Source organism: Dromaius novaehollandiae, chromosome 14 (assembly GCF_036370855.1).
Source record: "Dromaius novaehollandiae isolate bDroNov1 chromosome 14, bDroNov1.hap1, whole genome shotgun sequence".
Lineage (NCBI taxonomy): Eukaryota > Metazoa > Chordata > Aves > Casuariiformes > Dromaiidae > Dromaius > Dromaius novaehollandiae.
Genome location: NC_088111.1, coordinates 6,328,783 through 6,353,505, shown reverse-complemented (window position 1 = coordinate 6,353,505; position 24,723 = coordinate 6,328,783). Strand labels below are relative to the sequence as shown.

The 24,723-nt window shown below is 49.6% G+C and overlaps 2 protein-coding genes and 1 long non-coding RNA gene across 8 annotated transcripts; 1 reads left to right on the top strand and 2 right to left on the bottom strand.

Moving 5' to 3' along the window:
• Nucleotides 1–219: 219 nt before the first annotated feature.
• Nucleotides 220–10,720, bottom strand: TMEM184A (transmembrane protein 184A). 4 transcript variants are annotated; one of them, XM_026116087.2, is made up of 10 exons: nucleotides 10,175–10,720; nucleotides 9,783–9,820; nucleotides 6,914–7,138; nucleotides 5,904–6,069; nucleotides 4,593–4,683; nucleotides 4,426–4,501; nucleotides 3,702–3,793; nucleotides 2,996–3,165; nucleotides 2,680–2,877; nucleotides 220–2,135 (listed from the first exon to the last, which is right to left on the bottom strand). In XM_026116087.2, exons 3-10 carry the CDS (start codon nucleotides 7,136–7,138, stop codon nucleotides 1,885–1,887), a joined length of 1,269 nt encoding a protein of 422 aa, XP_025971872.2. In that variant the 5' UTR covers nucleotides 9,783–9,820; nucleotides 10,175–10,720; the 3' UTR covers nucleotides 220–1,884. The 4 variants fall into 4 exon arrangements, with proteins under 4 accessions (XP_025971872.2, XP_064376257.1, XP_064376260.1 ...); XM_064520187.1 differs by lacking the exon at nucleotides 10,175–10,720 and adding an exon at nucleotides 8,295–8,591 and having other exon boundaries at nucleotides 9,783–10,156; XM_064520190.1 differs by lacking the exon at nucleotides 10,175–10,720 and adding an exon at nucleotides 9,911–10,156.
• Nucleotides 10,721–11,894: 1,174 nt separating this feature from the next.
• On the bottom strand, nucleotides 11,895–15,105 carry PSMG3 (proteasome assembly chaperone 3). 3 transcript variants are annotated; one of them, XM_064520195.1, is made up of 3 exons: nucleotides 14,823–14,910; nucleotides 14,203–14,440; nucleotides 11,895–12,450 (listed from the first exon to the last, which is right to left on the bottom strand). In XM_064520195.1, exons 1-3 carry the CDS (start codon nucleotides 14,888–14,890, stop codon nucleotides 12,298–12,300), a joined length of 459 nt encoding a protein of 152 aa, XP_064376265.1. In that variant the 5' UTR covers nucleotides 14,891–14,910; the 3' UTR covers nucleotides 11,895–12,297. The 3 variants fall into 3 exon arrangements, with proteins under 3 accessions (XP_064376265.1, XP_064376268.1, XP_064376267.1); XM_064520198.1 differs by lacking the exon at nucleotides 14,823–14,910 and adding an exon at nucleotides 14,976–15,105 and having other exon boundaries at nucleotides 12,316–12,450; nucleotides 14,132–14,429; XM_064520197.1 differs by lacking the exon at nucleotides 14,823–14,910 and adding an exon at nucleotides 14,976–15,068 and having other exon boundaries at nucleotides 12,316–12,450; nucleotides 14,132–14,440.
• A 174-nt stretch (nucleotides 15,106–15,279) lies between these two features.
• Nucleotides 15,280–21,195, top strand: LOC135329924 (uncharacterized). Its single transcript, XR_010391578.1, has 2 exons — nucleotides 15,280–15,409; nucleotides 16,223–21,195. It is a non-coding gene; the product is annotated as an uncharacterized LOC135329924 (long non-coding RNA).
• The last annotated feature ends 3,528 nt before the right edge of the window (nucleotides 21,196–24,723 follow it).

Here is a 24,723-nt window from a genome sequence, read left to right as displayed (position 1 = left end):
GGGAAGAGGGAGCACACTGCTGTCTGTGGAGTGAGAAAGAGGAGCACAAAACCCTTGGGAGTGCCGAGATGTGCAGGATGCTGCATGTGCAGATATTTCTGCTGCCCCAGCATCAAGAGGCAGGGAGGATATCGAGCTTAAGAGCATCAGTGTTAGAGCAGAAACAGGCTGATTATGGGCTTTGCTCTCTGAGCTAAGAAAGTGAAAACACTTGTTCAGTCCACAGTAGAAATTGCTGTTTATTAGAAAAAAAATTCATAAATAAAATAATTTCAGGTTGCAATTTACACTTTGCAGCTCAAGAGCAGGAAAAAAAACACTAGGAGTTGAGTGAAAAATGGCTATAAGCCTTACCCATAGGTTTGTTTGCCACATGATTGCAAATCTGAGGTCGTAGACTTGCCCTTGTCCTTTCACTATCCAGCTACCACCCACCCCCAAACAATACTCTAGCCAGTTCCCAAATGAGTTCCCAGAAATCATCTGATTAACAGCATTAGGTATGAGACTAGCCTGAGGAAAAAAGAAAAACCCACACAGAGGAAGTTTAACAGCATGTGTGCTCTTTGCCACTGTTTGATGGGGGGAAATCCATCTAGCTCTTCAGTACGGTGTGTTGTTCCCTGCAAGCAGCGCTGCCCCGAGCCACGATGGCAGCAGCCAGGCCTGTCCCCACCGCTGCCAGCCCAACTGGTCTCGGCTCCCCCCAGTTGGGCAAAGCCACCTTTGCAGGTGCACAGAGGTGCCAAGGCCGAGAAATGGCTCATGGGCAGCCCTAGTGCCACCGCACTCATGAGTTTCTCCAACATCAATTAATTCTTCTGGTGCTCAGCCCAGATACGGGGCTGTAATGCATCTAGCTACAATACTTGTCTTCTGAATACAGGGATAGGGACATTAAATAGAAAGGGGTTAGGAAGAACAGACAGTTTCCAGCAAGTACATTCCTACCACCACCAGTCACAGTCCGGTTCCCTAATAACCACGTCGATAAGGAAACTGGAATCCCTTTTAACTTCTGATCGCTTCGGAGATAAGTCAGTTTAGACGTAAACAAGAGGTTCTGTCACCAACAGCTCTCAAATGCAGCTGCAAGACCTTGCTTTAGCCCCAGGCATGGTCCTACCACCACTTCCCAGGGGAATTACTATTTTGGGCAGCTGCATCCCCAACAAGAGAGAGAAGATGATCAACTCTTCCCCTCCCGGTAAAAGGTCTTCTACACAACTCCTCAGCCTTTTCTAGGGGAATGGGAGGGGGAAGAATATATAAAAGTAAGGAATAACATCTTTAAAACATTACCGGGTTTTGAGGTGAAGTGAAGTCACCTTCCTGGTCTGTTTTTCTCCACAAGATCCTTAGAGATCACTTTTACTGAAATCAAGAGAAACTAGAGCAGAACTGTGCTGAGAAAAGCATTTGTCTCAGGCCTCAACACTCTTTGTAGACAAGAGGAGGGTGAAGGCAGCAAGTCCATCTTATAGCGCTTATGGGAATGCCCAGGAGCCTGGTTCGTGTCCCTGCACAGCATCCCCAGAGTGTGGATACAGGCATGAGACTGACAACAAAATACCGGCAGTGGGGCAGGCAAAGCACAGACCAAGGCATGGGGGCTCAGTCACAGGCGTAGGAGCAAAGACCGCCCAATCTCTGATACCAGTAGAGGTGGGACAGTAGAAGCTGGCACTATTTGATTTAACTTTTCCCTTGGTTATTGCATCTTCACTTCAAGAGACTGGCTTTTTGAGGAGATTAATAAGCTATCCTGGCCTACCTCTTTTACTGTCTTCGTGCTCTGATTAGACCAGGTTGTCTCAGCCTTGAGACAGTTCCCATTTGCATGGCTTTAAGCCTCTCCAGTGTCACTGTCCTTTCTGGTGTCTCCTACAGCTCCTCGTCTGACAGGATGAGCACTCTTTTCTCAATGTTTTTGCTCTTTCTGCTGCTCAGTCCCTCTGCCTTGGATGCCATGTGCCCGTTCTCCCCGGGCGCTTTGCGCTCTGCCTCCTGCATCGACTGCTGGGTATACTGCTGGTACGTGGGCGAGAAGTTGTGAATCGCATCCTGCACGATATCCTGGGGGCTCATGGTCTCCTTCAGCCCACTCGAGATGCTCTGCATTGGGGCAAGGTTTGCTGAAAAACAGGGAGAGCAGAAGGGCCAGTGATGAGAGAGCAGACACTGCCTGCTGGCCACAGGCAGCTGGAGTACAGGAAAGGATGAAGACAGGTCTGAATCCAGTGATATATTAAAGCACTGGGACATGGTCAGAGAGGAGCATGCAACAGCCTGAGCACTCCGAGCCTGTTGACTGAAGGAACATTTTTAGCCTGGTTTCCTTAGAAATTGGAGATCAAGGCCCCATCAAGGGCCGTATCTCCTTACAGGACAGAGGTGGCAAGCACCGAGGAGCGGGAAGGCAACCCCAGCTCCATGTTTCCACGTGGCTTTTAAGAGGATGGACCCTCTCCAGCAGCATGTTCCATAATACCAAAATCCTCCTATTCTGGTCTCTCTTCTTACCCATTCACTGTGGCTCATGGATGTCACAAAGGAGGAAGGAGAGGAATCTCATGGAGTGCAAGAGAAGGAAATTCCTCTAGTGGTTTTTACCACACTGTGAGGGGATTCTTCTCCTTCCTTATTCACCAGAGAAGGAAAGAAAAGAGGAAGAGTTACCTGTTGAATTTTCTTTCTTCTCTCTATACACCTGACAAGTAAACGCGTAGCGCAGAGCAATGGAGGCAAAAAGCATCTCAATACAAATGATGAAGTTCTGGTAGCCAGCAGACACTGTCCCAGCTCCCACTTCCTTCCCATCAATAATCTGAACTTCAGGGATCACCCCACATTTCTCCAGGATTGCCAGCAGTGTCCCTGTGAGGCGGAGGGAGAGGGATCAGCCCTGGTTGGGCACCCCTGGGTCGCAGGCTGCATCCCAGCCAGCACAGTGCTACGAGGGAAGCAGCGCTGGACACCCACTGCAGGGACCCACCTTGCCAGAAGGAGAGGAAGATGACTGCCTTGATGGTGATGAACTTGAGGACTGGCTCAAACGGCCGCAGGAGATCCATGGTGGCAAAGTAGAAGAGGAAGAGGGCATAAAGCGCCAGGCTGACAGAGAAGTTGTAGATGATGGTGATGTAGAGGTAGCCACTGTGGACACTGCAAAGAGAGAGTGCTGCTGCCCTGGGCTGCGGAGAGTGAGCGCGACTCGTGGCAAAGTCGCTGGAAGTTGAAGAGGGAAGGAGGGGGAAGCAACAGGAGAAGCCATGGCTCCAGTGAGAGGCGCAGACATGCTGGTCACGCTTGGCTACGGCATCTTCTCAAGGTTGGCAGCTGCACAGAGCTGCGCTGGGCTGCAGGGCAGGAGCCCGGCTAAGGCTGGGCTGCCCCGGTGGCTTTTGGGGCTCTCTTAGCCGACAGGAGGTCAGACGCCATGCCAAGGACAGGGATTTTCTGGGAAGCACATGGCTTCATCCCAGGGGTTGGAGGGAGGGCACAGCCTAGCCAGGGAAGGAGAGGCAGGAGGGAGCAGGGGGAACAGCTGCTTGTGCTCCCACCAGAAGTGGAGCAGCTCCCCGAGGAAGTGCTCGCAGAAGGGTGTCCATCTTTGGGGATGCAGCAAGGACCCATCCTTCCCCTTCACTCAAGGGATGCAAGTGTCCTCCTCCCCGAACCCCCAGGCCCAGCCTCCTCACTTGAAGTCTCCATCATGGTACTTCCCGAACGCCTGCAGGATGATGGTGACGATGGCCATGAGGGGTTTCACGATGCAGAACTGAAGTGTGGCCTGCGCAGAGGAGAGAGACACCATACAACCCCAGGCAGGAGGATGTCTCGATGTGCTCCCGGATGGGAGCAGAGCTTGCTACCCACCAGCCAACCTCTTTACTCCCAGGACAGAAAGACACAGAGAAGATGGGTTCTCCACCGCCCTGGACAGAGTGAGCAGGAGTGACCAGTGCTACACACAGCATGAAACAGGAATCAGCTTCAGTGTGCAGCCCTGCGGTGAAGGAGCAGGGCTATGTCCCTGGAGCTGCCACAAATGGCAGCGTATCCACTTCCAGGGGTGGGATCTGGTGGCCTGAGGACAGACCAGTGCCAGGATTCAGCTTGCAGCAGAGCCCTGGAGAGCTAGAAAGCTGTCCAGGCTAACCTGGGCCTGGACAGAGATAACATCTTAGCTCTGCAGTGGGAGGAGACCCTGACTCAGCAGTGAGTCAGAGGCAGGGACAGCGAGCGCGGCGCCCTGCTGCTGGCCAGGCGCCTGCAGAGCTGGGTGAGCTGCCTCCCTCAGAGGGAAAAATGAAGATCTCCAAAGAGCAGGGCAGCAGAACCCCCTTGGCAAGGCCCCAGGGAAGGGACTGGGAGGTGGCTGCCCAAAGTACCTCGCCCAGAGGCTCCCTGCCAGGCACCCACCTGCTTGCAGAAGCGCAGGAACCCAATGGAATAGGACATGCCCTGCAGGCAGCACGTCCCGTAAAAGCAGCTGGACCTGGAAGAAAAAGCCGAGGGGAAGCTATGGGGGCTGGTCGATGGGGAAAGCGGGTGGAGGGCCAGGGAACTCGTGGCACGCCATGACTTACGCAATGGGCTTCCCTCGGATCTCTGCCATGATGGTGCTCTCCCCGCCGAGGTACTCGAAGCACAGGCTCAGGAAACTATAAATCACAAAAGCTGGCAAGGCAAGGACAGACAGGATCAGCAGGGCTGGTGGAGAACCAGGGGGCTATTACATTACATCGCACATCCCTTTCTGCTCAGATGTTTTCTCACCCGCCCCAGCACAGCGTGCAGGCACATTCTGAGGATTTGGGACTTTGGTCAGGGTTTCCACGTGGGTGGGAACCCAGAGAGAGGAGTAGCAGGTCAAATCTGCAGCACTTGCTCAGCAAGGCAGGCGCTTCCAAGCAGAGTCAGATGCACAGCCCCACGTGCTCAGAGCGAGCACGTTGTGTTGCAGACACAGCAGAATCGCCCTGCACACACAGGCCTTTCATGCAGCGCACACGCATGCAGCTGGATGTCCCAGCAGTGCTGGTCCTCATGCACAGCCACACAAGGCACGGCAGAATGCACTGGCCAGAGACAGCTTTAGCGGGAGGACCTCAGAAATGCCAAAGGGCAGCTTGAGCAGCTACTGCCCAGCAAAGAGCAGATCGTGTGGTCTCGGGAAGCAAGAAACTGGCTCTGGGATGCTCTCCATAGCTCATCTGCAGTTAGTTCACTTCTCCTCTTGCTCAGTGACCTCAACAGTTTTCTTAGACCCCATCACTTATTTTTCGTGCTCCCTTGCTCCAAACCCAACATAATACACATGCCCACAACGCTCCGTTCCCCAGTGGGAGGGCAACAAGGTCAAAGAGCAGCAACTCTCACAAGCTTCCCCTGCATCTCAAAACATCTCAGCTTCCCCAATTTCTTAGGTAAAGCTATGCATGTCCAGACAACTCTGCCTTCTGCTTTTGGTTTTTCTACCTCAAAGAGAGCCAGAAAACCCCCTTTCTGTAGAGCATGAGCAGACATTGCACTCCCTCGAGCCTGTGGGCAGGCGGCTGAGAGGCACCAGCTTGTGTCTGTCCATAGGCCACCTCCCTCCCTGCCCCAAATGCCACGAGAGATTCAATTTTGTATGGTTAAAAAAAGACATTTGGGCAGGACTGTGAGAACAGGACTTCAAGAGAGAAGTTCTTGCAGCTCACCTCACCTGTACAGTCAGACATGCCACTGAGGGGCAAGGAAGGGTAAAGCCTCCACACAGAAGAAGTGAGAGAGGTGGAGAAGATTTACGGCTTTGTGCAATCCCAGATGCTCCAGGGACACAGGCAGTGCATCAAGGAGATGGGTCCTGTTTTGCCATTAGCATTCCTGCCACGGTGGCCTTCCCCCGTGCTCACCTTCATAGCAGTCGCGCACTGAGTCAAAGTACACATAATACTGGTGGCTCCCAAGGAGGAGGAGGCTGAGCCAGGAGTCAAAGGCATAGACGGGCACGATGAAGAGGATGCGGATGATGTAGCGCTGCTCCTTGGGGATGGTGTAATTCCTCAGGTGCATGTAGATCTGCAAAGAAGGAGACCGCATCCAGCATGCAGACCAGGGAGGAGGAAAAGGGCTGCAGGCGGCCCCTCCCACTCTGCCTTCCTTGGGCTGGCTTTGCACCCAGACCCGTCTCAGGGAAGAGACACTCAAGCCCATCTCCATCCCAATCCCCGGGGCGATCCCTGCCCCGGAGCACTGCCCGCAAGGCCAGGAGGGAGCAGGGCCATGCACTGCCAGGGAGGGAAGCATCTCGCAGCCACCAGGACCAGCGCGTGCCACCCTCGATGCCGCCCCCAGGGCAGTCCCGTCCCAGGGACTGGGCACCGTGGGGGTCCAGGCTGAGTTTGGCCTTCGGAGGCTCCCGCGTTGCTCCGGCACAGTCCCGCTGGGTACAGCGGTGCAGATCCACAGTGACACCAAAAACACGCCTTCTGGCATGGCATTTCAGGGCAACCCACGGAGGGTGCCCAGAGGCACAGATCCAGCACGGTGCCGCATGGCAGGCGAGGGGAGAAACACAGCAGAGCTTCAGGCTCGACACCTGCCTCCGGGCAGCACCGAGGCCCCAGCTCCCTCCCAGCTTGAGGAAACTCCTGCAGCAGCATGGCCGGGCAAAGTCCACCCTCCCGAGCTGCAAACACATGGCTCCTGACAGCGGAGACATCCCCTCCGGGGAGCAACCCGGCCCGGGACTGCCTCAGCTGCAGCCAGCAGCACTAGACCACCAGCGCTGGCACGAGGAAATATTTATCTGGGGCTGAGGGAGGGACAAGAGCGATTGCAATGAGCCCATAGGCAATCAACAGGTTTTATCCTAGTGTTAATCCAAGCGCTGAGGGCTTGAGACCTGTGGGGCTGCCGGTACCTGGTGGAAGGTGATGATCAGCGCCGACCACACGAAGAGGCCGGAGACGACCTGCGCCGCCGTGGTGGTCAGGAAGAGCTGCCCGCTCTCCTGGGAATCGTTGTGGGTGGCTACGAGCAGGGAAGCATCCAGGACGGTGAGCATCGGGGGGCTGGATGCTGTGGCCAGCCCGGGAGCCGTGCTGGGAGCCACGGGAGAAGGCAGGGCACGAGTGGTGTTACTCATCTGCGGGGAGGGGAGAGCAAAGGTGAACGCCATGGCAGCCGTCGCCCAGATGTACCTACTGTGAGCTTTTCTCCTCCCCAGCCCTTTCTCAGGGCGCGTCTGACTCCCGCAGAGCCTCTCGCAAACCAGCCTGTTCACCACAGCCGGGTCTGCTTCTCCCAATGGGAAAATTCAACCATCCTTTGAGAAGGAACCCTTGTTTCTCCGAGGAGTTGTATGTGGTCCTTGTGCCCCCAAAACACACACGTCTTCCTAGCCTTTCTCCTTCTGCGTGACTCAGGCAAAGATCTGCCTGCACTCGTGCTCCTCTGAATCCATACTTGTGGCTCAGGACCCTTTTCCATCAAGAATCAGAGATTTAAGGACACTGGGGCTGCTCAAGAAGCCCGAGGTGTGATATCACCCTGGGCTTCCAGCCAGCAGGCAAACCTCAGCCATTTCAGGGCTGTGAGGGACTCGGGGTCCACCAACAGCCCCACCAACCAGCCCAGAGACCCCAAAGGGTAGAGGCAGCCAGCAGCTCCTGCTGCCAGGAGGAAGAAGGGAGACGGGGGCCCGCCGTCCTGCCAGCCGAGACCGTTTGGCGAGGGGAGGAGAGGGCCAGCATGTCCTGCAGCCCTTTCAGGTCTTAGCAGCCCAAGAAAAGGCTCTCACGGCCTCAAGAGCTGCCCCTGAGGTCTGCCTGCCTCGAAGCAGCTTGCCCCAAAGCCCGGCGCAGAGGGCGGCCGGGTCGCACCCGCCACCGCGAACCCTGCGTCCGCGGGCAGCAAGGAGCGACCTGATAACATCCTCTCATTTACAGGGCAGCCTGGTTTCTCAAGGCCAAGAGATGCATAAACTGCGTGTCTGGCCTCTCAGCTAATCTATGGGAAGCTGCTTTTTCTAGGATATAACAATACTGTTTGAAAAAAAAAACCCTGCAACCAGTTCTCTAACAAAATAGACGCTTCTCGGTGCATTGTTAATAAACAAGGATTTTAGCTGCTGGGTAACTATCGCCTGGAGGAAAAACCGTGAGCTTGGCCTGGCGAGAGGCAGAAAAATATCTGCCACAGATAACAGCGGCAGGGAATGACCTCGATCCGATGGGACGCAGAAAGCACAGCGAAGCAGGAGCTCCTCGCGGCCCCTCTCCCACCCGCTCCCTAGCCCCTACCTTGCGAGGGGGCGGACGGCGCTGGTGTCAAATCCGCCGTCGCCCAAAATCACCTCCCCTCCGCCCGCCGCGAGGCCGGGAGCCGCCTGCGAGGGGAGATGCCGGGGCGGCCGGGCGCTGGCGAAGGACGAGCCGCGGCGGGCGGCCGCAGGGTTACGGCGGCAGCGGGCAGCCGGGTTTTTCCTCCGCGCCCGCGGGGATTCGGGGCCTCTCCCCGGCCAGGCGGAAGCGGGATCGGCGGCAGGGCTGCGGCACGGAGGAGTGCTGCTCTTTGGATGGGTCGGTCCGGCGCCGGACCTGCCGTGTAAACATTAACCGAGGCCGAGATAGCGCGGCGCGGGGACGAGGCGAGCGCCCAGCGCTGCCCCGTTTCCAGCAGCTCGCTCGCCCTTCCTCGCCTCGGGGCTGCCCCTGCGGACCAGGCCAGCGTTTTCCAGTGGGAAAGGGGAAAAACACTTAAAATACATAGGCACCGGCAAATTTTTGTGATCGGGAAGGACATGCTCCATGTTAACCGCTTTTATTCTGCTTGCAGCCCAGCACCGCGCGTGCGCACCCGAGACACCCTGGCTCCACGTCGGCTTTTCCCGCCCGGCTGCGGCTATCGGGCCCCAGCCGCCCTGGCACCAGCCGCGTCCTGGCAGCCTCTCTGCCACCGCGAGGCTCCCAACGCGTCGGAGCAAGTCATTAAAAACAAAAGGCTCGGTGCCACTCGGAGACGGGGCTCCTGGCTCCCGAGGTAATTAGATCCCGGCTGTGCAAGGTAACCGGGCAATTCAATGCAGCTGAAGGCCCATTTGCTTCCCAAACAAAAGTGCAGGGGAATAATATTAGCTACAAAACTCTCCTCCTTGGTGGGACGGTGCTGGAGCCGCGGCTTGGCCACTTAGAGACGCCTTGCAGCAGCATACCTGGTACAGTCTCCGGGATACCAGAGATGCTAAATGAGCCCAAAACAGGCAAAACCACGGCAGTGACACCTTTGCTTAGGAAAGCCACCTGCAAACAGGATTTCTCACCTCCTTTCAGGGATTCCCCTTGGCTGCCAGAGCACAGAGCTGCCCGCCCAGACTCCTGGGCCCTATCCCCTCCTCGCCCAGCCTGTCCCCAGGGCAAAGCACCGGGAAAAGCACCTGGAGCACTTCCCCTGCCTCGGCAGGACAGAGCTAGGGCTGGAAACAGTCAGGAAGAAATCACAAGTGCCTACAGCCACCCACCAGTACCTCCCAGTGACGGCGTGCCCCCGAGCGCTCTTGAGCCCCGCGCTGGCTGCACCCAGCGCGATGCAGCTGGCAGGGTGCTGCTGCACCCAGGCTCGATTGCACCCGGCAAGGGGAGAGATTGCATCTGGCAAGGGGAGAGCTCGCTGCCCCCCCGTGCAGGGACAGGGCGACCAGGCTCCCCCCAGCCCGGGAGCAGCACTGCTGGCCCAGGAGGGATAACTCCTCCTGATTGCTGCCGGATAAAGCCCAGCCACACAGCACTTACCTGCAACAGCCTCCCTGCACCAATCCTGGAGCACACACCTATAAAAGAAAAAAAAAAAAGGCAGAGCAGTATCGAATTCTCCTTAAAGCTTCCCGCGGGGTTTGGGCTGGGTGCATGGGGCTGATTACTGGGGCAAGGGCGATCTGTGCTCTCCCCTTGCACCCCCAGCCCCGTGGGAGCCGGCCGGCTGCCGCTCGCCGTGCACCTGCCTCCGCGTCCCCCGCGGAGACTCCTCCTCCGGCCACCTTCCCTCCCCGCGGCCCCCGCGGCCTGTCCCCGTGCCCTCGGCGCGTCCCCGGGGGGCTTGGCCCCTGTCCGGCCGCCCCCGGGCTCTGCGGCGGCCGGGAGGGCTGCTCGGGCTTCGCCCCTGACGGAAAAGCGACCAAACCTACCTTTCCAGTCGGCCGCGCTTGGCACTGGCACCCGGAAAGCAAGCGCCGCTGGAAGGCCACGGCACCGCCTGCCGCGGCCGCCCCGGGCCCCGCACCCCCGGTTAGCGCTCTGCTGCCTGCCTGGGCGGCAAAAGCTGGCTTTTTGCTTGTAATTGCAAATTAATCCTTCCCGCAGAAGGATAACGATGACTAAAAGGCAGACATCTGGTTGTACAAACGCCAGGCTCGTATGTCTAGTTTTCGGGGCAGATGTACCCCAGAGCAGAGGCTAAGTGTCAGGACCAACGTTTGCGGTGTTATTTCTTGCCTGTAGAAAGGCAGCAAGATAAGTCTGCTGCGGAGCATCAGACAGGGACGATCTCCACGTCCTTCCCTTACCTGCTGCCGAGCCCGGATCCGATGACACAGACAACCAGGAAACGGCAGCGGTTACCCGTCGGCTTTCCAGGAGCAACAGTCTTTGGGGCATAGTGGTGATATACCTAACACCATGGTGGAAGATGTGCTTTACGTTCAATTTTCTAGTGAACGTATGATTCCCACAAGCTGCTGAAGCTACGGACACTGTGAGAGCACCAATAACTGGGGAAATGCTTTTCATTTTGTGTCAGAAAAGAATCCCTACCAGCAAACCAGGATCAACATTAACAGATTCAATATGCCTCTTCCAACCCTTCTAGGCCAAAAAAAAAAAGCCAAGTGTAAAAGAAGGAAAATTTGGAGTTCTGACAGATGCAAATCTTTGATTCTTGGAAGCACAGTTCGGAAAATTATTTTTAGATGAAATTTCTTGTGAAGGGCAGCTGCAAGCCTGCAGTTTTTGAACTGCTTTTTAAAAAAGAGTTTCATTTCTCGTAATGCTTTAAATAATGTAAATAACCCTGACTTTAGAGAAAAGAATCATTTTCTGCTTTTCCACTCTCAGGGGACTTTTTAGCAACAGAAATAATCCAGCAACTGGATCTAAGCTGGACAAGCACGTGCATTTTTAATTCTGCTGTTACGAACAGGTCTTAAACACAGGACAGGTCTTCACTGCTCAGAATCTAGATGCAAGGGCAGGCCTCTGTTTGCTCAGTGCAGTTCATAAGTGACAAAAGTGTTTAATAAGTTACTCAAAAATTTACTACTTGGTGTTACTTGTTACAAGAAGAGGTAAACACAGACGTGCTTTCCAGAAAACAGGCAAAAGTTGGGATATCCAACAATGCGTTAACCCACAGAACTCCACATAGACAACACTTTCTTTTTTTCCACTGGACTCAGGAGAAACACCCCTGTGTAACCCCCCCTCCATCCCTCTCTCCCCATATCCTCTGCGACAGGTACATCAGGAGAGGGGCAGCACATTGCAGATGGTCCAGAGCTGTGCCTGTGCTGACTCTCAGATGGGCTGGTACTATATAATGTATAAACAGCCGAGATTTTGTCTTTTTCCTCACCACTGATTCGGTTTCCTCTCTTCTACCCTGACGTCAGCTTTCATGAGACTTGCAGAGTGTAATTATCTACCTCTCTTTAAGATCTGACTGAAATTGGAGTGGGTTCAGAATACATTAGAATGGGACTGACATAAGCATAAAAGCAGTCATATAGGACTCATTTCCTTAAAAAACAGGCAAGAAAATCTTTCCCATTATGCAGTTGCTGTTGATATGTGACTGAGGCTTATATTTCAACCGAAGTGATTTTCGCACAGCAAAAAAGAAAAATGGTAAAATTAGGATTCATCAATGTGTCTTTTATTCGCTCTGCACTGGGTGTTTCCCCTTTGCAGTACAGTGTTTTGTAGTTACAGAGTTTGGAATCTATCACTTATCAGGACACAAATGCAGAGCTGTGCAGTTTTCCAAATATACATCCCACCTGATGTGATAAAAATAAAATTTCTCTTGTATGTTGAGACAATTGTTCTCATCTAATCACTGGCTGTATGGACTGCAAACCTGTCACAGTAACAAAACCCACAAATGTTCTACACAGTAGAGAAAAATTCATGAAATTCCTCAGCATGTCCAAAACCAACACAAAGACATTCCATCATTTTCATTTTTTGTCCTTTTAAAAAAGTGGTGATGAGTCATGGACTCAAGATCATTTCCTTGAATCCAGATGGCACAACTTCACCACACTTGGCAACTTCGGATCACTTCCCGTAGAGCCTGTATTCCTTCCATGGTCTTATCCTTTAAAGCCATGGCGAGAAGAACAGGTTTGTTCCCAGCTTCTTGAGACACAAACGCCACCAGGTTTTTGGCACAAACATGGACGAGGGGCTGAAAAGCAAGAGTATATGGATACACACCATTAGATTTGGGAGAAACCTCCCACATTAGTTAACAGACAAGAAGCCCTGCAATGACTTGTTCATGAAGTACGTTGAGAACCTGTCTATACTGGACTCGGTCCTAGCATTCACTTTGCCGAATAGTTTAAACATGATTCGAAACAGACGTGCAGTCTGGCTGGTCAGCAAAGCCAATTGACATTTTAGACATTTTAGAAAGCACGTTCTCAGCTAGCTTAAAATGGAACAGTTTGGGCCCATGAGCGGTAGCCACCCAAACCACCCTGAAACAATTTAACTGGAGCTGCACTTGAATGGAGTTTTGCATCAGTTTGGAAAACCTGGAAGGCCAGTACGGAGATTTTTTCCTTCTGCTAATCCTCCCACTCAAACTACACCACCAAATATCAAATTATATGAAATGCCATAGATCCAAACACTTCTATTCCCATCATAAACTAATTTAATAAGTCCCTAAGTTCTATTTTTATTTAAAAATTTACTGCTGAACCGAGCATGTTCTTCTGAAAAAAACTGCCTTATTTTAGCAATTCTTACAGACCCTGTTACATACACAGGGTTTCGACACCACGTGTAAAATCCATTTTGTTTTGGATTTTAATAGAATAATGACAATGAGAAATAAGCAGTGAGGCTAAAGGAGGGAAGAAAAGGGATATAATCTTCTTAATGGGGTTTCTTTAACAAGAACATAGAGCTTGTCCAGGTTTCATTTACACACATGCTCTTATGCATTTTACCTGAAGGATTAGTTTGCTTGATTTTAGCTACCAGCATGGGTTGGAATTTGCACCATCCCAAATGAAAACCAAGAAGTTAGCTAACGAGTAAAAAGCCTTTTCTTAAAGTTTAAATTGAATAACTTGCTAAAATTATTTAACAATACTGTGCAACAAAGTAAATTAAGGCACCTCCTGTTTCCAATAAAACACGCACGAACAGCTTGGGGCAGGCTGGAGTTTTGGGGGTTTTTTTGAATTAGCAGACATCACACCAGGGAAAGCAAAGCATCTCTCATCCAAAGAAGGAAGGCTATTACTGAAGAAAGAGAACTCCATAAAGAGAAGCTGCAGACAGAATCAGGAACTTGTGCTGCTAGAGTTTTTCTAGTTAAGGTTAGGAAGTTACATTTGACAGCTCCAACCCTGATGGAAAACCTCATAATCCTGTAGCTCTGTAACTTTTTGTTTAATGCTTGACTAGTTGATGCTTTGCAAAATATGTTTTCTTTTGTTTTCTCTCCAGCCTTGCGAAATGGTCGATAAAAACTCATTTTGCTGAAGCAAAACAAATTAAACTTTATCAAGGGCAGGTGCTGGCAGGCACACTTGGGAGAGGGCAACTAAAGTCCATTATGGGGCTGGCACAGTGAAGCAGGGGGAGAAAAGGGTCTGGGAAAGGAAAACCGATTGGAAGAGAAGCCCGAAAAAGGTTATCAAGGGGTGTATGTTTGCTCTTAAATCAACAGGAGCCGTATCACACCTACTGTAAACACGGCCAAGCACTCCATATCCTGTAGGATACGGAAAGCAGATCCACAAAACACACAGAGCACAGTTAGCTAAACTTTTGCTACGTTAAAGAGCAAACATGCGCATTTTTTTGGATCAACCCCCTTGGCACAGGGAAGGTTTTTAAGTTAATTTTACCATTCTGCAGCGCCGTGGGCCACCAGCACCCAGGAGCCCGGCCGCCCCGGGGCCGGCGCGCGGGTCTTTACCTCGTCCTGGCCCAGCAGCACTCTGGTGGCCAGCGCGGGCCGGCTGAGGCCACCGCCGGCGCGGCCGGGGTCCAGGTAGACGAGCGTGCCCATCTTGCCGTACTGCGTCGCCACGACGAGGACGGCGTTGGAGAAGGCCGTGCACACCACCTCCGTGGGGACGCCCCGCACCACGGCCGCCCGCTGCCTCGACGTCACCACCGGGCTCGCCGCCATGCCTGCGCAACCTGCAACAGCACTGGGTTAAAAACACACGATATCGAGAGCGTGAGCCCGGCGCTTGCTGGGACACAGCGGTTAAGCTGATTTAGCAGCGCGAGGGGCACCCAGAGGTGTCGGGAGCAGCGTGTTGGCGTAGATACAAGCGCAGACACCCCGCGTCTGCACTCAGGGGGGAAATTCAGCCACCCCCGCTGCAGAACTGAATCTACCCCGCACCAACGAGCTCCTTTGAGGCCTCGCTGCGGCCCTCCCGCCGCCCCCGCAGCCCGCTGCCCTCCCCCCGCACCGCCGCGGGCAGCGCGGGCCGATGGAGGGGGAGACCGGGCCCCGGCGCCGCCGCTGCTGCGTGCGCGGGGACCGCCCGCGGCCTCCGCCGCCCCGCGGCCGCCCCTACCCACCGCCGCCTGCGCTGCGCCCGCCCCGCCGCGGCGGAAGCGGCGCCTCTTTCCCCTCCCTCCGCCGACATGGCCGCCGCGCTGGGGGGGGGCCGCGCTGCCCTTCGGGGCCTCCGCGCTCCGCCGCCCGCCCTCGCTGCGCAGCAGGAAATTCACCCCGGCCGCGGCCGCCCCTGACTGAAACCTGCCGCCTCGGGCCAGGCCGAGCTGGGGCCGCTCGGTGCGGCGGGAGGCAGCGCGCTTTAATCCCGTGTTTCCCCCCGTTCCCGCCTCAGAAGCGCCTCCCGCCGCGGGCGGTGCGGCCTGCTCGCGGGGCGCCGGGGCCCTCGGGGAGCGCGGCGGCCTCCCGGCCCCGCGGCACGCTTCCCCCTCGGATAAAGCTGGTTTTGGCAGCGGCGGAGGAAAGGGCCGGGCTGCTCGTCGGGTCAGAGCTGCCTCTTGGCCTCCGTGCTGCACCTCTGCCGGGAAAAGCGACGGCGCCGAGGCGCTGCTCCACCGTGCCGTGCCCGGTTCCTCGAACGGCGCGTGCGGCTTGACCAAAGCGTGGCCGCTGCTCGCCTGTGCCGTGGCGGGACATAAACGTGTTTTATGTGAGGACAAAATACTTGTATCTATAAGTAACATACAACCATTAGCTTCTGTTAGTGGCGTACAGTTAATCCAGTGCTTACTGCAAGATTTTTTTCATTCCGTCTTTCTTTGAAGGAGTCATGGATAGCAATTTTGGCCAAATTATCAAAAGCGCTGGAAATTGGCATTTCTTAGAGCTGTGCGATTTTCTGCACCTTTGCAATTACTGTGTATAACACATCTAAAATATGCTCCAAACCTTCATTTCTATTTACTAGTTCTACTTTACCTTCTTTCTACCATACATAAAACATCCCCGTTCTGGCTGCAGCAGTGGCACCCTGAATTTTAGGTCGTCTGTTCAGATAACCATTTTTAAAGACTGTGTAGTTTCTTTTGGTTTTGCATTAAAAGCTTTAAAACTTGTAGCTATGATTCTGGGAAGCGCACATAAGCTTTGTGCTGGGAATGCTTTAAGGCACCATTAGAGAGCAGCAGAGGTCCGTGGAACTGCTTTCAGCATTGCAGGTTATTCTTGTGGTTAATACAAATAGAGAGGCTTGATACCTTTTTGGCACTCCTTGCAATCTGGCAAATACTGTTTTCCAGCACTGTGAAAAACCAACATTGCCCTTTCTTGCTTACCATCGTCATCTGAGGCTTTGCCTCTTTGATGGAGATAATGGCAGCTCTAGTCACTAAAGCCTCCTGGCTCTTCGAGATGTTTATTCCTACTGTACCTTCTCTGGGGAATAATTTTACTTCAAGAAATACAAAGGGCCAGATTATTCCTGCCATCCTTTCCAATCTCCCTTCTATTTTTCATATGGCAGGAGGATGAAGAGGGTCCGCTCGAGTTCAGACTGAGATGGAAAGAGCTCCGCTGCCTGTACTTCAGTGTTGTTCATTAGTCTGGGACCAAAGAGTTATTTTTAACACCTTCAATCAACTGGAAATCTCGTTTTGGCATGGAGCTGAGGTAGGGTATAGCAAACTGACTGCATCAAGCAGACAGCAGGAGGCAACTGAACACTGAATCTTCATCACCAAAAATAAATACATTAAAAATGTATATGAGCTGTTACTAAGGAGAAGGCTCCTATTGTCCACGTGACTCAGGCAGAACATAGAAATTTAAGAATGCTCCATTGCAGATAACAGGACCTTTCCCTTGAGGTCTGTCTGCTTGCCACCTGTTTCTGATCATTTTCTGTCTGAGGAGAACATATATCTGTACCTGTGCTCTGGTTATCTATGGTGCTTTTCATCCAGAGATCCCTAATCACATTGCAAACATTATTGCATTTAGCTTCATAAACTCTCTTTTGACATAGGAAATTATTAATATATCCCATTTTATGGTCAGAGGGAAAAAAGAGCAGAGACCAACAATTCAGAGGCCATCAAATCTTTGGCTGGAGATTCTGCAGGAGTCCGGGATCGCTTCTTCCATTCTCATGCACTTACTGCGAAAGAAATCTAAGTCATGTGCACGTCACGATCTCAATTACTGCAGAAAATCAATGACTTTGCAGCCCAATACTTTGACAAGGAAAACTGCCCATAATACTGCAGTTTTATACCTTTATTATTATTTATTTGAGCAGTTTCTTACCACTCTTCTTTTTAAAGTGCTTAAGTGCCTTTGTGTGTAGACTAGGAGGAGGCTGCTTTTTATAATAATAGTATTTATCTGAAGTGATTTTATAGAGAAAATACATAAGGTCCGCAGAGCATTAGAAATGTTTCCCACTTCTCTCGAAAACTAGACACACAGTGTTTCAGGACATCCATTAATAATCCCTGCTCTTGGGAGTGCCTAGCTATCAAAGTGCTGGGTTGGTTTATTAGTTTACAGGTTATTACTTCTCTAGTTTAGATTTCTCTCTTGTATCTTTTATGATGCAGAATATAGACTACGAGCTGGAACCTCAGGTGCAGCCAGGCTCTGTTCTGCGCAACCAAGGAGAGAGGAAAGGAATTAGTTTGCTCCCTGATGCAGGAGCTGCTTGGGAATTATTTTGGCCTGTGTTGTAAATCAGTTACGTGAAGCAGAGCTGTCTTCCCTCTGGCCAGAGAACAGCAGAGTGCTCCTCTTCCTCTTATTAATACCGCAAAAAGGTCGGGGGATGTGGGTGGTGTGGGGTCGCTGTGCCTCCCGCTTCGGACGTGAGGACTCTCTCCATGGAGCTGTTGTTTCAAAGACGAAGGAGGGATGACAGAAATTCATCCCATGGGGTTTTCAAGCAGTTCCCGCTGCATTTAAATGGAGTCTGAGAGTGGCTGTGTTCAGAAAACGCTACTCTTAGGGAAACGGAGGAGCACACCCGAGGCTGTTCCCAAAGCCTAGCTGCAGCCCAGCACTCTGGTCTCCCTGGCTGGCTCTCTGCGGGCAGCACGGAGCTGCTTTGTCACTGCTCCATGCAGAGCAGAAACGCAGCTTTGAACCTGGCTCTCTCTAGGCAAGAACAAAGCCTGCCAGGGCAGAAACCAGCTGTTCTAAGTGTCTCTGAGTTTCTAGATGCCAGTGAGGTTTGTGCCTGACATAGATATGGGACTGCCAAGCAGGACCAGAACTGAACAGTTTCTGCACATGGACAGAAACAGGACGTTGGGCTTCCAAGGAAGCCTGAGGTCAAACTGTGAGCAGCTGAGGAGCTGGACACATCCAGGGTTAGGTGAGTGTGGAGCAGCAATTTCAGAGTTAAATCTCTGAGGCTCTCACCTGATGTGCCATACTTTGAGGGAAGGTGAGGGGTTTCTTGCTCTTTTGTGCATTGGGGCCTCTTCTGTGCTCCCTAGGATAATGAATAATATCATCTCTGACTCTAAGAGACCAGTCTAAGAGCTTTGCTTTGTCCTTAAGTTGTCCACACATCTCGCGTTGTATGGGACATCTATTTCATTCATTTGTTGTGTGAGTAAGAGGAGGGCTAAGCCAGTCAGTCAGGCATTGCAGATCCACTCTAAGCTATTTTATCTGTTGATTAAACCTTGTTTTCGGGGTAGAATTCAGCCTGAAAAAAACCCAGTCTTTTAACAAAAACTAAACACAAAGCTCAAAACCAAATTGTTCCCTTTCTATATAGCCTTCAGACTGCCCTTAGGTGCCCATCTGAAATTGAAATCCTGAATGTGGTTGCATACCTGAGACTGTCAATTCATGCTGTTGCCTCATTTTCCTGCATTTGCAGGAAATAATGGCCATTATTGTCTGTGCAAATAAGAAGTGCCCATGTGTGGTGCACAAGCTCAATCTACAGGGTAGGGTTTCGAAACATGGCAGTAAGCCAGCGTGCCCTGTCTGGGCCTGGAAGCATCTAAGTAGTAATTTGACTAGAGCTCTTTGGAAATTTTCTTTCAGTTCTAGCAGTCTATAAATAGAGGAGTACTCCAGCCCTTACATGACTTTGTTGTGCTGTGTCATTTGTGTTTTCTGAGCTGCTGTGCAGATTGGGGAAGAAGGAGTTCAGACCCACGGGACTGGGATGAGAAATGGGCTGCCTTGATGCTGGGGGGGAGTTTCAGAAGGGGGCTACTGCTGAGATTGCAGCACCTGGCAGAAGTGAGGCAAGTCACAGCTACACAAAGACTTCACTGAAAGCAATTTCCTGGGTGTTTGCTCCATATGTCGTTTACTTATATTCAGTACCTTTAAAACCAGTGGATCCTGCATTTCCTAGCAAAAGGTATCCAGAAATGACTTCAACAGTCACTGAAATGAAAATGACATTTTTGAAATATGTGAGCTATATCTCCAGAATAGCTCCAGTCTACCTAAAAGAGCTAAAAGAGCACCAGCTACCTAAAAGAGTCAGGATTACCTCGTGAACTCAATTTGTTACTGTCTAATGATAATTTTATCCTCGATATTTATCATAAGATAACAGCTGGCTGTACTGGGCACTGTAGCCAGGGGGTACAGAGCAGAGAGAGTCATCACGATCCAGGATTGAGTTTGAGCCCCGTTTACATAATTTTTGTTTGTCAAGTAGCAGCCCTGCATTGATCATGACCATGACAGCGCCTGTGGATGGTATCATCCATCAACAGATCCACCCCACGAACAACAGAAGCGTTGCATTTCTGGAATGGCTGAAGAAATTATTTTCTACGGATCAGAAAAGACAGCATTAATCACCATAAAGCTCACGGTAGTTTATGCAGGAATTTCTCAGCTGCTCGTGGTGGTCTGTCAGACAAAAGATAGCATGCAAATGGAGTGGATCATAAAAATAATTGTAGCCTAGCTTCTAAGAACAGAATTCATATTACCCTTTCTGCTAAGATGTGTGAAAATACGGAAAATGACACCAAAGCTTTTGCAGAAGCAACCAGAGAATATCAGGGTATTAGTATAATACTAATAGTGTAGTCGGTTGTATAAATCACTTAATTGTGACAACAAATTAAATAGTGTTGTTTTCTAGAATTCACCCATAGTAAAAATGATGTATCTTGATGAGACAAATGCTTTGTGCACTGCCAGCAATATATTAGCACCTCTTTCAACTGAGAAAACAATTAAAAATTTGGTTGAAAAGGGCATATTTTCTCTGTAGCCACTGATCCCTAAAACTCTGCAAATAATAAAGTGTTTCTAATAGTTGTTCATTATTATACAGTTGAAAGAGGAAAAATCCATTGTCTCATTATGTTCAAGACAGTTATGAGATTGCACTGGGAATATCTGAAAATGTAAGATGCGTACAATCAAACGTTTTCAACTTTGACAATGTATCATCATTTGCAGTTGATAATGCTACTGTTAACTTTGGGAGATATCAGTCAGTGCACGCAGTGGAAAATGAGAATAAATATTTGCTTTTAGTTCATATACTGCATAAATAACAGCAAAGTATGCAGTAGAAAAGTCATGATTTGATTTTGAGGGTTGTGTAACAGAAGTTTCAGAATTACAGGAGATAATCGTTTTGCTGAACTTAAATATGTGGAAATGTTCAGGCATCTCCCAATGAAGTGGGAGTCTCTTTGCTTTGCAAATGAAACAATAGCAAAAGGATCTGGGGTATTACAAATTACTTTTGAATATTAGGTGAAGAGTGCCCCAGTCTGATTTTTAAGTTCTTTATGGATGCTGAAGATTGGCATGGTGGAAGTGCCTGGTATCCGAATACTTCCTCTTTCACAGTACATTAAATTTTTTTGTCATCATCTAGTCAAAATTAAAATGCTCTCCTGTGCTGAAGTTTAGAACATAAAACATTAATTGTGTTGTAAATCACAACAAAGAATGAACAACATATTGATCATACGTGCCAGGCCTGCGTAAAGACATACCATGACAAGGCAAAAGAATGTAAACAGATCTCCTTCAGCAGTACGTATAAGCTCTGAGATCCCTGTCTTCATCTGCCTACACTAACCTGATTCAGTTACTGTTTCTGAAAAAGTGTGGGATTTTAGGAAACTGGAAGCCTTATTGAGCAACTTATGTACGACATATGCGACATTTTCAAGACTGGAAACAGACTGATGAAGAGTCGTGATTTGAAAGATTTTGTGAAGCTTGCGTACGTGCTCCAGGAATTTGTACTTAGAAATATTTCAGTGTTTATCTGCAAATCCTAGTTATCTCCATTTCTTAAAACTTGCAGAATTTACTATATCTGTTCCTATCTCTAGAGAGTAATAGAATAAATATTTTCTTTTGGAGGCAGGTTTAACATTTCAGAAGCCTACAAAATGTTGAGTCGGTTAAAGCTGAGGTTTAAATTAAAGTTAATTTCAATTGAATGCATAAAGAATTTTGTGAACCAACACAATAAATGAAAAAGTACTGAAATTGTTTACAAGTACCATTCTAAGTAATGAACTGAAGTTTGTGATAATTGAATTGTACATTTGATGGGCAATACAATGTACTCTTAGGAAAAAAATACAATTATATACTGAAGAAAATGGCATTAAAATAAATGGCATTAAAATAAAGCAGTCTCTTATTTTGCTGGTGCTTATCTCCTATTTCTATCCAAAAAGATGATCATCAAGAAAAGTGGATAAGTTATGAACTTTTTAAGCTTCATCTGGAAAATAAGGTTTGAATATCCCATAAGGAAATCAATGCCATTTTCCTGCTCTCTTTGCTGTCTCTGTAAGAGATGTCCTGCATAAGTCATCCTCTGCACTCTGCTTACAATTCTTCTTTTATTTCTCTAGGTGACTCTAGGCTGAGCTCCTGTTGTTGCTCTTAACTTGATCTAAGCCTCCTTTCCTAGCTTCTCCAAGAGCATTTTGGAACCACGTTGCCCTGAAACCCTGAGATCAGAGGAGAACACTGGGGGATTAGGTTTAAACTTGTTAAACTGAATTAACACTCCTACCACATGATTCTGGCCTGTGCCAGTCCTTCTAATCTTGTTCAGAGTTTAGGATAATTTGTTTAGTAGTGCTGATCAGCTGGAGGTTAATTCAATTGGACTTTGGTTATTTATTCATGCCCAGATTTGCTAAGTGTCATAGCAGATACATGAGGTCTCTGTTACAGTTATGAGATGGCTTCATTAGTGTGACGGAGAGTCCATCTGGATGACTTCCTTTCCTCACTGCAATAACTGGCTGTCAGGGCTCTCTCCAGTGGAAGAAATCCTTATATAATATCTCCCTTTCATTTGTGTCATAAGTGTATCGATTACAACTTAAAATATACTTCTCTGTTCTGATTGCTGGGATTTCCAATAATTTTACTCAGGGATCTCAGTAATATTCCTGCTCTATATTTTAAATTGAGTTAAAGAGGTACAAATATATTTAAAAAGTAATTTGCTATTAATAATCCAGGCTCACACAGTATTTTGGTCTCAGAGAACTTCTATTCCCTTCAAGGTCCACTCTCCCCATCAGTGAAATGCTGCCAGCTCTGGGGTGGAACACAATCAGTCCTTTACCCTGTCCAGAATTAACTATGCAGAAGTGCAAGACAAGAAAAAAGAAGAAAATCGCATCCTGCTGAAATCTCTGGAGGAATTTAGTTTGGCAGAACGTTGTTGCTCAAGCTGGAATGTGGCCAGGACACCAGGATTAATGTTAGCACAAAATGCCGCTTGATTGCAAGTGTTCGGATAACCTTGGATGAAAGTCTTATCTGAAAAGAGGCTCTTCTCACAGAATAGGGCTCCCTGATATTGGCTGGGACTTTGGTTCAAGGTTGACTCAGAGAATTTTTGCTATTGGCTTCAGCAGTTTTCGAACTGGGCAGCTCTTGAATGGGTAACAGATCTCCCCTTCACAGCCTGAAGCACAGCAAATAATTTCCCAGTGAGGATTCTCTGCCATAGACTGATGTCTCTTTTTAGACATGCTGTGATTAGATGTTTCCTGATATATCATGCAAACATTACAAATAGGAGCCTGAAGCAATGCTTGTTGGGGAAAGGTCCTGAAGAGTAGAAGCCAGGAAAATGTTCAATACGGAGAAGGCACTGGGCCAAGCCAAGGTCCTGCTGCCGCATAAAGGTGGAATAGCTGCTTGTGTCATGCAGTTACTCCTGAGCAAGTGAGGCAAGAGTTCACCTCTTCCTTTGTTTATTCTCCCCTCTATATGTTTCTACAGACAGTTCTCTAATACATGTTATGGGCTGTCTGAACTAGGTGTTGCTAGTGAAAGCTTCGATGATTAACAGCAGCATTAATCCACATTTCTTCTCTTGCTCTCCATTTTTCAATTAAGTTGTAAACCTTTTTCTGAGGAGCAACCATTAACTTTCAAGGAGTGAGAAATGTTCCCACATCTTTGGCTTTCTTCAGAAACCCCTGTCACAGTTACATACTGTGAAATATGGTTTCCAACAGAATAACGCTCCCAAAACCAGTGGGGACCTGCATTACAACTCAGCATTCTTTGCAGAATTTTATTTGTTGTTGACTTGGAAGCCAGCCCAGCTTGGGGTTGGTGTTACTTGCACTGGTCCTGTGTTTCACACACCTGCATGGGCACAAGGAAGGCATCAAGGGACCGTGTGGTGGGAGCTGGGAGCTGTTGCTCAGCGCTGAGCCTACTACAAATTATAAAAGGTGCTATGTGTGGGAAAAGCCAGTGTTTGTTCCCAAAAGACAGGATCCGTGCCTGGAGGAGAAAGAGCAGTGTGTAACTCCCTCTCTACTGGTGATTCCCTTGCCTTGCAACCACTTCTTTGCGGTAAGACAGGAGCTCCATGCCAAAGGAGCAACCTTGCAGGTTGCTGTATGTCAGCTGCATATGCAGTTAAGCTCTGTGTGAGTATGGGATGTGCTTTGCAGTTTGTTTTTGAGGGAAAAACCCATCACTGCTGTTATGGGTGTGTGTGTGTGTGTGTGTGTGTGTGTGAATTTGGCCTAGACTGTTTTGTAAGTGGAGCTATTCTCCATCCTACCTGAGCTTAGAGATGTTTCAGGTTTCCCTCATCTTCCATGGGAGCCACTGATTGTCCCATCTCCCCCAGCCCAGCTTTCCCATTCCTCTCCCGCAGTACGTCTGACTTGTATATGAGCCAAGATATGATTTCCTCAAGAATTCATTTAATATTTCTTCTTTGTGTCTTCACTGTTTTTCATTTATAGGTTAGCCAGCACCTGAGATGCTCAATGCTTTCCCTAACTTTACTTTGACAAGATAAACTTTTAAATTAAACATTTCCATTCTCCCCTCTTTCTATTTGAGGGCTATTGCATAATTCTGTATTTAAAAAACCAGCAAACAGCAAAGTAATCACAGATGCATTTTGCTGAGGAGAGATAGATGGCCTGACATAAAGGATTGAACATACTATTCTGCAGATATCCCTGCTTCTGACAAAATGGGCCAAATTCATTCTTTGTGTAATTCCACTGGGGACGAACCAGACTCAGGGGGTCTAAGGAAGACCACATGCTGACATTTTGTTTCATCGAGTCCCTGGAACACTGAATATGCTCTTGATATGCAAGAGTTGGCTGAAATCTGCAATCAGCTCCACGAGTGTAATTGAATCTGAGTCAGGAGAGGTGACACCTGCGTGATGAAGAAGGGCATTCATTATCCTCTCTCAGGTCTGTACCATCCTAGACGTGTGGACAGAGTTCAGCACGTACTATCTCTAGCAGAGAGAGATCACACAATCATTTCTTACAGATATTTCTACTATGTGCCGGCCATCTCAATGCCATACTGATGAGTGCATAAGCATACACCATCATATCTAAATATCTGCTATATACATGTGCATCAGCGAACAGATGCACATTGTCCTTATGAATATGGATGGACCAAAACGTGTAGCACGACCTTCACGTCAGGCTCACTTTTCTTCACATGCCTGTGCTTCTGATAAATCACTACTGTCTTGGGGCCATCTGT

Excerpts from the sequence above, each read along its gene's own strand:
- TMEM184A (XM_026116087.2), bottom strand. The coding sequence starts at position 7,138 with ATGAGTAACACCACTCGTGCCCTGCCTTCTCCCGTGGCTCCCAGCACG. Across the intron at positions 3,794-4,425 it reads TCCTGCGCTTCTGCAAGCAG|GCCACACTTCAGTTCTGCAT; the intron begins GTGGGTGCCTGG and ends TCCTCTGCGCAG. Across the intron at positions 2,878-2,995 it reads CTTCCTCTCCTTCTGGCAAG|GGACACTGCTGGCAATCCTG; the intron begins GTGGGTCCCTGC and ends TCCGCCTCACAG.
- PSMG3 (XM_064520195.1), bottom strand. The coding sequence starts at position 14,890 with ATGTCGGCGGAGGGAGGGGAAAGAGGCGCCGCTTCCGCCGCGGCGGGG. Across the intron at positions 14,441-14,822 it reads CGGGCGCAGCGCAGGCGGCG|TGCTGTTGCAGGTTGCGCAG; the intron begins GTGGGTAGGGGC and ends TTTTTAACCCAG. Across the intron at positions 12,451-14,202 it reads TGCTGCTGGGCCAGGACGAG|CCCCTCGTCCATGTTTGTGC; the intron begins GTAAAGACCCGC and ends CTTGCTTTTCAG.